Source organism: Poecilia reticulata, chromosome 13 (assembly GCF_904066995.2).
Source record: "Poecilia reticulata chromosome 13, P_reticulata-male-v2, whole genome shotgun sequence".
In the NCBI taxonomy this organism is placed as follows: Eukaryota; Metazoa; Chordata; class Actinopteri; order Cyprinodontiformes; family Poeciliidae; genus Poecilia; species Poecilia reticulata.
Genome location: NC_088842.1, coordinates 1194861 through 1207671, shown reverse-complemented (window position 1 = coordinate 1207671; position 12811 = coordinate 1194861). Strand labels below are relative to the sequence as shown.

The 12811-nt window shown below is 42.1% G+C and overlaps 1 protein-coding gene across 2 annotated transcripts in view; it reads left to right on the top strand.

Annotated features, from left to right (window-relative positions):
• Positions 1-826: 826 nt before the first annotated feature.
• Positions 827-12811, top strand: part of LOC103474295 (alpha-2-macroglobulin-like protein 1) — a 38661-nt gene continuing 26676 nt past the window's right edge. Inside the window, exons 1-7 of one of the 2 annotated variants that reach the window (XM_008425137.3) lie at positions 827-1093; positions 4709-4889; positions 9275-9431; positions 10382-10434; positions 11805-11825; positions 12259-12427; positions 12510-12594. In XM_008425137.3, coding sequence (XP_008423359.2) covers positions 1008-1093; positions 4709-4889; positions 9275-9431; positions 10382-10434; positions 11805-11825; positions 12259-12427; positions 12510-12594 — 752 coding nt within the window. In that variant the 5' untranslated portion in view covers positions 827-1007. The remainder of the gene's footprint in view (positions 1094-4708; positions 4890-9274; positions 9432-10381; positions 10435-11804; positions 11826-12258; positions 12428-12509; positions 12595-12811) is intronic. The other variant, XM_081614459.1, reaches the window with a different exon arrangement.

Genomic DNA, 12811 nt, shown 5'->3' with positions numbered 1-12811 from the left:
CCCCCTAAATACAGTGGACACAGACAGCTTTAACACAGCTGTATTCATTTTTTTTTTTTTGAGAATGAGAATGCAATTAAGCTTTTTCAGCAGAGACAAATTAAATTAAATGTAATTGTGTAACATTTGAATATTTATTTGGCAAGTTTATTTTGTAAACGTTCAAGGAATAATCTTCGTAGTTTGATATGTGTTACCATGGCTACAATCTGATGCAATGAGTTTAATCTCTGTGTTTGAGCTCGGTTTGTTCACAAATCTCAGCAAATAATAACCAGTTATCAGCGATCAGCCAGATAAACTTTCCTCTCTCACCCAGATTCCACCCAGTCTGTGTTGGGTGGTCATGTTCTTAACAGAAAGAGTTGCCTCTAAATTATTTTCTGTTTAAGGCCCCATAAGCAGAAAAGGGCCTTAGGCAAAGTCTGAATAATGTTTACTTTGAGCAGGTGATGAAGCCTCTACAAAGGCTCTTCAAGCCCAAACATCTCCATGTACAAGAGCCAGAGATTCTCCACTGACAGGCAAGTTGCTAAAAGTATCATTACATGGATCCCTCAGGCCAGGCTCCAAGGGGCCAGATTCAGATGTTGACAAACCAGTCTAGTAAAAACTTGGCATGGTCATCATGGTTCTTATTGTGTTTTCACCTTTCCACCCACTTTTTTTTCTTTCTTTCTTGCTTAGGGGAAGATGTTGGCTTTTTACAGGAATTCTTAAGAAATTGGAAAGGTGGCCTCCTTACTCTCCTTTTGGGAAGGGGAGGAGGCTGCAAATGTCCAACGAACTTTGGGGGAGTGACCCAGAAGAAGGGGGGTAATAGCTGGAGGGAGGTTCGGTGTTATAAAACAGCACCGCCACCACAGTGAGGACAGCTCAGAGCAGCCAACACCCCGTCTGACAGGCCACAGCAGGGACCGAAGGCTGGAAGATCCTCCTCCGTCCTCTTCAATTTCCCCGTTGCTCCTCGAGACTCCGGTCCGGTCGGGTCGTCTCGCGCCGCAGACATGGCACCTGTCCTCCGAGTCCTGGCCGCTGCCATGTTCGCCTCAGCTCTGCTGCTGACTGCGACGTCGGCCAACCTGAACGAAACGTGAGTAAAAAACTTGGAAACCAACTGCCGCAGGTTGTTATGGCAACAGAAGTTGGCACTGCAGAGTAGAGACGAACTCACGCGCTGGAGTTTGCAGATAACCAGGTGCACGTGACCAAACAGGAGGAAAACGGGAGTTTTAGCTCGCCGCAGGCAGTTTGTGTTTTGTTTCTTCTGATAGCGACCCTGTAGAGTCCCGAGGCCTCGACGCTTTTTCCAACGACTTTAACAAGTTGTACTCCAAAATTTACTCAGTCCACTTTTTTTGTCTGTTAAAAGGGAAATGCTAAATATTGCAACATTTTGTAAGTTGAGGGATGGGGGTAAATGTAAGTATCTCATTAGTATATTCTGGTTTTAAATGGAACACTGTTGTAGTTAAACACGCAACAAACAGTGGGCCAGTGAGTACCTAGTACATTTTCTGAAGGCACGCAAATGCAACCTAAAATAAATCATAATTATTATTCTGAAACCATTGTGTCTTAACCTCTTAAATGACCTCCTAATTTGGGCTTATGTTTAACAGTAGAGTCGTAACCTTCAATGCATTATTATGCCATCAAAAGACTTCCTTGAGTGAAATATTATTAATATATATAATATATATAATACAATCTAATAAGTTTGAAACACCATTCTAAAAGTCTTTGCTACAAAAATATGTTTAGCCACTTAGACAAACTTTTACCCCTCATTTATACCCACAACTGAGCTAAATCTTGCTGACATAAGTTCAGGCAGCTTGTAAGTTTATCATATCTTGTGCAAGCATAAATAATACTAATACCATTTTTCTTAAGTTCTAAACACTGTATCATGACACAAATGTGTCACAGTCTCATTTAACAGTTAAATGCATTAATTGTTAACTATAAAAGAAACAAGAATAAGCAGTTTGTAAAGTTGTTGGTTTACATCCAGTAAATCAAAAAAACTTAAATGTTTGTTTTTTATTAATAAGAACAAAAGTCTCTAACATTTACCTTTCAATCTATCGGTTAATGATGTATTTAAAATGAGGTTCTTAAAGTTCATCAAAGTACATTCTGATTGTTAATGTGTTCATTGACCATGGGATTTTTCACTGTTGCCTTTATTGAACAGAAGGGCCAGAAATGTGACTTTTGAGTAGTTCACCTGCTGATTAGGAAAAATCTTTTAATTTCAATCACCAATCGCCAACTGATTGGTGCAACGACTGACATTTTGTGCGTCTTATGTGTTATGAACCAACAGACATCTATTAAATTCATATCTTTGCAAGATTCACCATGTCAAAGTGCATTTCTATAGATACCCCATTAGGTCAACAGAAATACAGAAAGCCAAGTTCTCCTCAGAGCTTAGTTTGCACTGTGTGCTGTTTACGCTTGGGATATTCAGGCTCTGCTCAGCCATCTCTAAAACTGCACAGAAAACAAGCGTGTTGTTGAGTCAAGAGTTTCACTATGCACAGTTAAAATGAGTTGCAATGAGACAGCTGGCCTATTTAGTACAGTAGTTCCCCAGTAATAAAACAAGAAATCCCAGCTTTTTTTTAATCTGCTCTAGCAATCAGAGTTCAGGCATGACCAAATGATGAGGCACAAGAGATTTCTTTAAAGTAGACTGCAACCAGAGAAGAGTAGATGTTGTCTAATCATAATGTTTGTGCTTTTTTCACAAAATGTAATAAAACATTTAACATAACTGCATAATTTTATAGAACACATGCCAGTTTCATCTGATATCATCTTTCACATTATCATTGTGGTTAAAATGTTTGTGCTTACGTGGACTGATCCAATAAGTGCTAGCTGCTTGGATAGCGTTAGCATTTCAGTAGCACCCTGAAAACATTGAATTGTGTCGATTTGTTTGTTTCCCTTTCAGCTATAACAGCGGTTTGCGTTCCGTGTATCAGATTATAAATATTCTTGGAGAGATAACAAACCTTCCAAAAATGTTTAAGAAAAAACTAAATTTGGATGCAATAAGGTTCCAACTCAAAGATGTAACATGTAACACAATTCCCACTGCTATGAAATGTATGTAGATTCTATGCAAATATCATAACAATATGATTTGCTACATGATTTACTGCCTCATTATGCAGTGCACTGATGAAGTTTTTGTTCTCTTCAATGTGTGATCGGTGAGTGCTCGGTTCCTGACTTGCAGGGGCACTTGGTATTTCAAGAGATTTAGCTAATACCTAGTTGACACTGGAGGGCATTCAAAGCTGAGTTGCATTGAACTTCCAGTCAAGATGGTTGGATGAAGTACCCTTTGTTCAAATAAACATGATATATAAAGTGGCAGCACATTTGATTCATTTTTTTCATGTTTGGGGTGATGTAAAATGGCTTTATTGATTACCAACCATGTGTCATCTCTTTGGATCAAAAAGTGTTTTAGGAAAAAAGATTGGAAAGACCATAGGTCACACCTTTTAAGGATAAAAGGCCTCATTGACTAAGACTTTGTTCTTTCTTGTCTTTTTAGCTGAAGCTTAAAGACAACCTCTGTTTGTGCTTTCGTCCCTATAGAGTCTATAGTTTCCTGCATTACTGGGACCAAACACATTGGTTTGAACCAGTCTTAACCAAACACTTGTAGAGGCGTGTTACAAAGGGCTTTCTCTGTTGCCGTGGCACTGCTCAGAGTAACGCAGCAGTGGTGAGAGTTAAGAGGTATTTGGCAGAGCAGTTGAAATAAACTTTGTAGTGTGTTTTAAATGAAGTCTCAAGAAGGAAAAGATCTTCACTAATCCTACAGATCTATGGATTAAGACCACTTTTCAAAAAGATTTGGCGTAAGATGGTTTGGTTAACTTGAATTTAAATATGAAGGAATTAAGGTTATCTGACAGTCAGCATTTTTTATGAAAAAGGCGCACTATTTTCACTTTCATATACACAGGTTTATAAAGTTGCAAGCTAGTGGAAACTTTTGTGGAGGATCATGTCACTTTCAAGGCAGCCATCACTATTAAGTATTCCACAGTCAGCAGTTGGTGGTGTTATAACAAAGTTAAAGCAATTGGGGAAACGCAGAAATCCAGCCACAAAGTGGTAGGCAATGGAAAACCAATGGTCATCAACTTTCTGCAGAGTCCAGTAGCTACAGACCTCTAAACTTTATATGACCTTCATTAACTCAAGAACAAGCAGCTTTTTTAATAAAGATTTCTGAATAGAAAAACTTGACTGCTTAACAGAGATTTGACCTTGAACACTTTTATTAGATAGATACAGCTACCACTTTTTAAATATTTTGCTAATGCATTTCTGCAACATCTTTTAAAATGTCTGTAAAAGAAAACAGTGAGAACAACTCCTTCAGCTGAAGTTTGTTCTGACACAGATTCTATGCATTCAAAAGCCTTTTTGTTTAAATCAGCACATTGTCCTAAAGCAAAAACCTTTTGTTTTCATTGGAGACACAGACACTGTCCAACATTGGTGTGTAATCTCAAATGTTTCCTGTTTCAGGGTCTAACTTTCACAGCATTAAATAAATATCTGAATGCCATTTTATCTTGGCTGACATATCTGTTCAAATTAGAAAAGTTTGGGAGACATTTTAAATCAGTTACACTAAGTAACCTTTTTTTTTTTTTTACCACTCCAGTATCTATGCAGTGACTGTTAGCTCCCGTGTGACTGGAGGGAAACAGGCGACCCTGTGTGCTCATGTCCAGAACACCGCTGAACGCCTCTCTCTCACCGTCTCCCTGACTGTGGATTCCTCCAGCAGCGTCATCCTGGAGGCGACCGTCTCTGAGGAGTTCTATCACTGCCTCAGCTTCCGGGTCAGCTTGCCTTTCTGTCTGATGGCCATTTTTTTCCCTGCAAAATTGAGCAGAACTCTGAATTTTTCCAAAACATTTAATGCATTGATGATGTTTTTAAACACAGTGTGCTCTCCTCCCCTCATCCTCTCATTGTTTGGTCACAGAATGCTGCGGATCTTGGCATCATTACGCTCCTCATTAGGTAGCACCATAACTCAGGCTGTCAGCGGTGGGGTTCAGTCCGGGAATTCTCTGGTTCCTCTTAGCTTGCGGCTCGCAGGCCTTGCTTCATATTGATGAGGAAAGCCTTGAGCCTGCTTCTAATCTGCTCTGCAACAACAACAAGTCTTCGTTAGAGTTTTTTCACGTTTGCAGCCAAGCGCAGACGGCTTTCTGCCAGAGGATTAGCCTTCTACCTGCATTCTTCTGAAGAACACCTACTGTCCTGTACCCTCAGCATGCACGCATGTGGAAAAAAATCCCCTTGAAACACTTTCCTGGAAGAAGTTTCAGTTCGCAGTTACGCAATAGCAGCTTTACTGGCAAGCGCAGGCACACAGTGAACAAGTTTTCTAATTAAATTGTTGGGAAAGATCCGTTTTTTTTGCATATGAAGCTCAATTTACTCTGCTTTCATTCAGTTATTATCCTGTGTTTTACAAGGCACGCCTATTCCCCTCATTCTTTCCCTTTCAGATTTTATCATATTACAATCAAAATGTGGTTGTAATGTGAAACTGATTTTCTTGGGTTTTATGTGACGGACAAACACAAAGTAATGACTCAGTTGTGAAGTGGAAGGAAAATGGTCAAATCCGTAAAAGTTAAATAATTGTGAAACCTCCTTTACACTGACGCCTTTAAATAATATCCAGTGCGACCAACTGGTTTCAGAAGTATACTCTATCTACAGGGTCTATAAAAGTATTCAGCCCCCTGGATGTGTTATCCTTTTTTATTGCTTTTACAAATTGATCAACAATGACAACAACAATTTTTTTTCATTATGTCAAAGTGAAAGCTGAATTCTACAAAATGACAGTGAATTAATATTTCACGCAAAACAAGTGATTATATAAATATTCACCCCTTTATAGATTCCTTTGGCTGCAATCCCAGCATGCAGTCTGTTTGTCTCAGTCATACTTCTTCTCCGGTGGCAGCCTCTCCTGGAGCCTCTCCTTGGGCTGCCACCTTATCGTGGTGGAGGGGTTTGAGTGTCCCAATGGTCCTAGGAGCTATGCTGTCTGGGGCTTTATGCCCTGGTAGGGACACCCAAGGCAGACAGGTCCTAGGTGAGGAACCAGACAAAGCGCAGCCTTAAGACCCCTTATGATGGAGACAAACTTTGGATCTGGCGTTCTCTCGCCCGGACACGGATCACCGGGGCCCCACTCTGGAGCCAGACCTGGAGCTGAGGCACGATGGTAAGTGCCTGGTGGCCGGGCTTTTACCCACGGAGCCCGGCCGGACATGGAGTCTGAGTGGACCATGTTCCGTACCTCCATTGCTGAGGCAGCATATCGGAGCTGCGGCTGCAAGGTTGACTGTGCCTGTCGCGACGGCAACCCTCGAACCCGTTGGTGGACACCTTCGGTGAGGGATGCTGTCAAGCTAAAGAAGGAGTCCTATCAGGCCTTTTTGGTTTGTGGGACTCCAGAAGCAGCTGATGGGTGAGCAACAAAGTGGCATGCAGCTCGGGTTGTCGCTGAGGCAAAAACTCGGGCGTGGGAGGAGTTTGAAGAGGTCATGGAGAAAGACTTCCTTACGGCTTCGAGGCGATTCTGGTCCACCATCCGGCATCTCAGGAGGGGGAAGCAGTGCAGCACCAACACTGTTTATAGTGGGGATGGTGTGCTGCTGATCTGAACTCGGGACGTTGTGGGCCGGTGGGCGGAATACTTCAAAGACCTCCTCAATCCCACCAACATGCCTTCTGTTGAGGAAGCTGAGCATGGGGACTCTGGGTTGGGCTCTCCAATCTCTGGGGACGAGGTCGCCGAGTTGGTTGAGAAGCTCCTCGGTGGCAGGGCCCCGGGGGTGGATGAGATCCGCCCGGAGTTCCTTAAGGCTCTGGATGTTGTAGGGTTGTGTTGGGCTCACGCGACTCTGCAATATCGCATGGACATCCGGGGCAGTTCCCCTGGATTAGCAGACTGGGGTGGTGGTCCCCCTGTTAAAAAGGAGGACCGGAGGGTGTGCAGGGGGTCACACTCTTAAGCCTCCCTGGTAAGGTCTATTCGGGGGTCCTGGAGAGGAGGGTCCGTCGGATAGTGGAGCCTCGGATTCAAGAAGAGCAGTGTGGTTTTTGTCCTGGTCGTGGAACACTGGACCAGCTCTACACCCTCAGCAGAGTCCTGGAGGGTTCATGGGAGTTTGCCCAACCAGTCTACATGTGTTTTGTGGACTTGGAGAAGGCGTTCGACCGTGTCCCCAGGGGGTTCTCCGGGAGTATGGGGACTTCGGGGGCAGTTCCCCTGGATTGGCAGACTGTAGTGGTGGTCTGCCAATCCTGGGGAGTATGGGGTACTGGGCCCTTTGATACGGGCTGTCAGATCCTTGTATGACCGGTGTCAGAGTCTGGTCCGCATTGCTGGCAGTGAATCGGGCTCATTTCTGGTGAGAGTTGGACTCCGCCAAGGCTGCCCTTTGTCACCGATTCTGTTCATTACTTTCATGGACAGAATTTCTAGGCGCAGCCGAGGTGTTGAGGGGATCCGTTTTGGTGGCCTTAGGATCGCATCTCTGCTTTTTGTGGATGATGGGGTTCCTGTTGGCTTAATCAGATAGTGATCTGCAGCTCTCGCTGGAGCGGTTCGCAGCCGAGTGTGAAGAGGCCGGGATGAGGCTCAGTGCCTCCAAATCCGAGGCCATGGTCTTGAGCTGGAAAAGAGTAGAGTGCCTTCTCCGGGTCAGGGGGGTCGTCCTGCCTCAAGTGGAGGAGTTTAAGTATCTGGGGATCTTGTTCACGTCAAAAAGCGAAGCTCTCGATTTACCGGTCGATCTACGTTCCCATCCTCATCTATGGTCATGAGCTTTGGGTCATGACCGAAAGAACGAGATCACGGATACAAACGGCCGAAATGGGTTTCCTCCACAGGGTGGCTCGGGCATCTGGTCAGGATGCCTCCTGGACGCCTCCCTGGTGAGGTGTTCCGGGCACGTCCCACCGGGAGGAGGCCTCGAGGAAGACCCAGGACACGCTGGAGGGACTATGTCTCTCGGCTGGTCTGGGAACGCCTTGGGTTTCCTGCCCCCACGACCCGACCCCGGATAAGCGGAAGAAAATGGATGGATGGATGGATGGATGGATGGATGGATGGATGGATGGATGGATGGATGGATGGATGGATGGATGGATGGATGGATGGATGGATGGATGGATGGATGGATGGATGGATGGATGGATGGATGGAGACTTCTTCTCCTTCATTCTTCCTCCTGAACTGTTCTAGCTCTGTCAGGTTGGTGGGGATCAGCTTTCAAGTAAAAGCACACATTTTCTATCATATTAAGGACTGGGCTTTGACTGGGCCACTCGAGAAGCTCCACCTTGTCTTCAAATCTTTTCTGCGCAGCTCAGGCTGAATGCTTGGGTTTGTTGTCTTGCTGGTCCAGCACCAGTTGGCAGGACCTCAGTTGAATTTGTCATGATCCGTGTTTCTGTGTATTTTATATGAAAGTTTTTCTGTGTTCAGTTTCTGTCCTGTGAGTCTCTGTTGTTCCTGCGTCTTCCCCGTTGATTAATCCCAGCTGTGTCTCGTTCCTGTGATTACCCTCCCAGTGTATTTAGTCCCACCTGTTCTCTTTGTCTCTTTTTGGGTCCTCGTTGTGTGTACGTCGGAAGTCAGTTGTTGTCTCACGTTCTGCTCTCCAGTCGAACTGTTAAGTCCTGGTTAGCGTTAGCTCTCGTTTTCAGTCCTCTGTTATCAGTTGCTACCGGTAATTAGCTGTGCGCTAAACTCTCCTCCGTGCCGCCTGTGTTGGATTGTTTGAGCTCTTTTTATTAAATCATCACCATAACCTGGGTCTCAGCGTTCAGTCTCACCACCTCAACCACACGCCACGTGACAGAATTAAGTCAGTCACTTTAAACAGAGTCAATATTATGCAATTTTTCTTCTTCTTTTTTTTAAATGTTACATATTTTTATTTTATTGTCATTTTTCTAGAAATCAGTTTTCAATTTGATTTTAAAGGGTATTTTTGTAAGTTGTTTTTGTCAACACAACCACATTTTGTTGATGCTGATTGATTTGTAAAAGCAATAAGAGAGTAAACCTGCCAAGTGTGTGATTATCTCTTATAGGCACCGTAAAGCCCAATAAAACACATAGACGCTTGTGATTGATATTGAATGTCTCAAAACTGATTGGATGTTGTATTACTTCGTGGCGTTGCAGGTGCCAGCCGTACCAATCAGGACGGTAGCAGTCATCCAGGTGACCCTGGCGGGTGAGGGCGGCTCCATGAGCAAGAAGACCAAAATCGTCATTGAGCCGCCTGGCTTCATCCACATTGTGCAGACTGACAAACCCATATACAAACCTGGACAGACTGGTGGGTGTCTAATGTCGCGCCGTGCTGGATGTGTGGAAGCTCTGAAGCTTTCAGCTGGATGCTGAATTTAGCAATATTCAGCTTTTGTCTCTGCACTGCTTAGCAATTCAGCTGCACCAGCATAATTTTGGACTATTTTGCTGCATCTCCATAACGCTGAGCCATCACTTAGCAAGTTTGGGAGTTGTTTCTAAATGCACAGAACCACTGTTTCCTCAACAGTTCTCATCCGAAGGGGTTTGGATGAACCTTAAATTTAATCAAGGCAACAAAAAAAAAAAGAAGCCTTGCATTTTCTTAATCACTTCCTCATTTCTTATTTCTTTGGCTTTATTAGAAGAAATGATCTTGTATCACAAGATTCCTTTTCAGTCTGGACGCGTGGACTTTAAGTCTTTATGTTTGAACAAGTATGGCGAGAGAGCAGATATTATAAGTTTATTCTTTTTGCTCCTTTACATTCATGATTTATTTTGTTGTTTGAACTATTCATATTCATTAAGTGAATGAAATAAAAAAAATAAAATAAAAGCAGTAGCATGGAAAATATTTGGATTTCCAGACTTTACTCAACCCATCTTCTTTCCAGTGGCGCCCCTAAAATGTTCATAAAGGTGGCCAGTACAGGTCAGGAAACATTAAAAAGAAAAAAGTATCTTATGTGTTTATTGGGTTTTACATTTATGTCTTGTTTGAAGAAGTTTTTTAAATTATTATTTTAAAGGCTAAAGCAGACAAATTATTCAAAGGATTCCTTTAACTATTTTTTTGTTTTTATTTTATTAGAAGATACTCCACCTTTTCTTTTCTATTAGAATAATATTAGATTATACACATCATTTATGTTCATTCTCATCTCAAAATAAAATGTGTTGTATAATCTTTGTTCTATTTATACCCTCACTTTGTTGTTTTGCTCATATCTAGCATTTCTTTCTTCTCTTTTTAAGTCAAATTCCGGATTGTCTCTTTGGATGCCAGTTTCATCCCTGTGGTTCGAGTGGTATGTTCTATTTTTATTTTATTTTTTTTGTAATGCCTCTCATCTTGTCACTGTTCTGCAGCCGTGTGAAATGTGTTGGGGTTACGACGAATGAACTCGGTAATGGGTTGTGATTTTTTGCGAGCAGTCGGCGAACGCGAGCAGCGGGGTCTATTTTGGATCAGGCAGAGTGGGAGGCGGAAGCAGGGCTGTTTGTTGCTTTTGGAAGACGGTGTGGGCGTGAAGCAGTGTGTGGAGTGGTGCGATAAACACGCTGTCAGAGTTCATTTGGCGCACACTGCGCGTGACCTAAACATCTGAATCAATACGGGCACAGGCCTTTTTTTTTCTCCCCGTTTCTAATGAGGGAGATGAGAACATGGCAGCGTGCTGTGTACATGAAATTCCTATTTCCATAAGTCCAATTAAATGGAAATGTAAAGACGTCATCCCTTCACTCTTACAGGATGCAGGTTTTATGAATTTACCTTTTTTTTCATGTCTTCAAAAATATCATCAGAGCGGAGAGAAAAGCATGGGTCTGTAAATAACCAATAATCTAAAACAGGAAACATTTTTTAGATGTTCTAGATAATTTGGGCCTATAACTTACTCCAGTGATGGTTTAATAGTCCATGGATGTTTCTCTCTTTTTTGTGTGTGTATTAAATTAAAGGAAGAGTTTTTCTTGATGTGGTTGAAAACAGATAAACAGATATTTAAGCAGTTGGATTTTCTTTGTGGAAAATTTTTAGCACAGAATAACAATTTGGTTTGTCACATATGTGAGCCTGCTAAAAACCAGCCCCTTGCTTTGCTTCGTCCAAAGAATCTGGGCTCTCGGCTGTTAAGAAAAACAAAACTTGTAATGATTGCACTCAAAACTTCTCCTCGCGCTTTAGGTCTTGTGAATACATTAAGTATCTTTTTTAAACAAATATTTTGACTACAAAAGGTAAACTAAATGAGTTTTAGTTTCTTTTTGAATTATAATGTTTCAATGTTGTCTGTACGTTTTTAATTGTTTGCTGTACACCGCTGTTCTTCTTGTCCAGGTCTCCCTTGGAAAAAAGGGATTTCCTGGATTCTATTATTATGTTACTTGATTTTTTTCTTTTCAATTTAACCATTGGTTTAGATATTTATATTGGGGAAATAAATCAAATAAAACTTTTTCCAATCCTGGTTTTGGATTTGAAGAAGAAAAATCCAATTATCAAAGCATGCATGGACCCATAAAAGCGCAGTATTTGCCAGAGGAGAGGAACCCCTTTCAGCTGAGATTGATATAGTCTGGAGAATTGCTCTAAGTGTGTTTTGTGCACCTCCTCTTGTCTTCAACTAATTTTTTGTTTGTTTGTTTCTTTCTTTCTTTCTTTCTTTCTTTTTAGTACAAAGAGGTGGTACTCCAGGTAAGAACTCAAATAGTTCCATGCTGACATGTCTGCTGAAGTCTGCAGTTTTTCCCTGAGGAGTTTTGCCTGCAGGAAAAAGGAAAGAGGCAATAAAAAAGGCTGAAATGCAGCAGGTCTGGCTGATGTTAAAACTCGTGGATCTCTTTAACATTTTACTTTAACAGATCTCACAGTGAGGTGGTAGAGTGTGTGGGAAAATCCCCAACATCCCTAACACTCGGTTAAACATAACCTCAGTAAAACGTGATGGTAGAGGCAAATATTTTTAGAAATGTAAAATAGAAACACTTGTCAGCTCAAATTCTCACCAACTAATGTTAAATTATAATGCAGCATTTAATTTACAAAAAACACAACAAAAAAAAAAAAAAACATGAGGTCAAGTATTTATACTATGTAGGATTACTATTAATGAAATTCCTGTGTGTAGGATCCCAATTCAAACCGCATCGCCCAGTGGCTGAATCAGACGATTGGTGGCGGCATCCTGGACCTGTCACACGCCTCCATCCCCGAGGCCGCTCAGGGAACTTACACCATCAGCGTTGTGACAGACCAAGAGGAGGAGATCTCCCACACATTCGATATCAAGGAATACGGTGAGTTTTTCAGGAGATCTTTAGCAACAGAAGGGCTGATGGAGCTATAATTTGTTGTTTCATTGGTTTCATTTTGTTGCAGTTTTGCCTAAGTTTGAGGTAAAAGTGGACCTGCCCAGTGTGATCACCATCCTCGACACAACAACCACATTCAAGATCTGTGGAAAGTGAGTGACCACTAAGTGCCAACCTGCAATATACATATGTTTTCTTGTTTGCTGAAATACATTTTGTTAAATGAAACATGTGACAATACTATCCCAAAATTCCAAACTTCTTAACCTCAGGTTAACGTCGGCTTCTGGGGAGGTTGTCCATTAAAAAAAATACAAATCTGAACTGTGATGCACGCGACTTCAGCATGTAATGACACTTGATGTATTT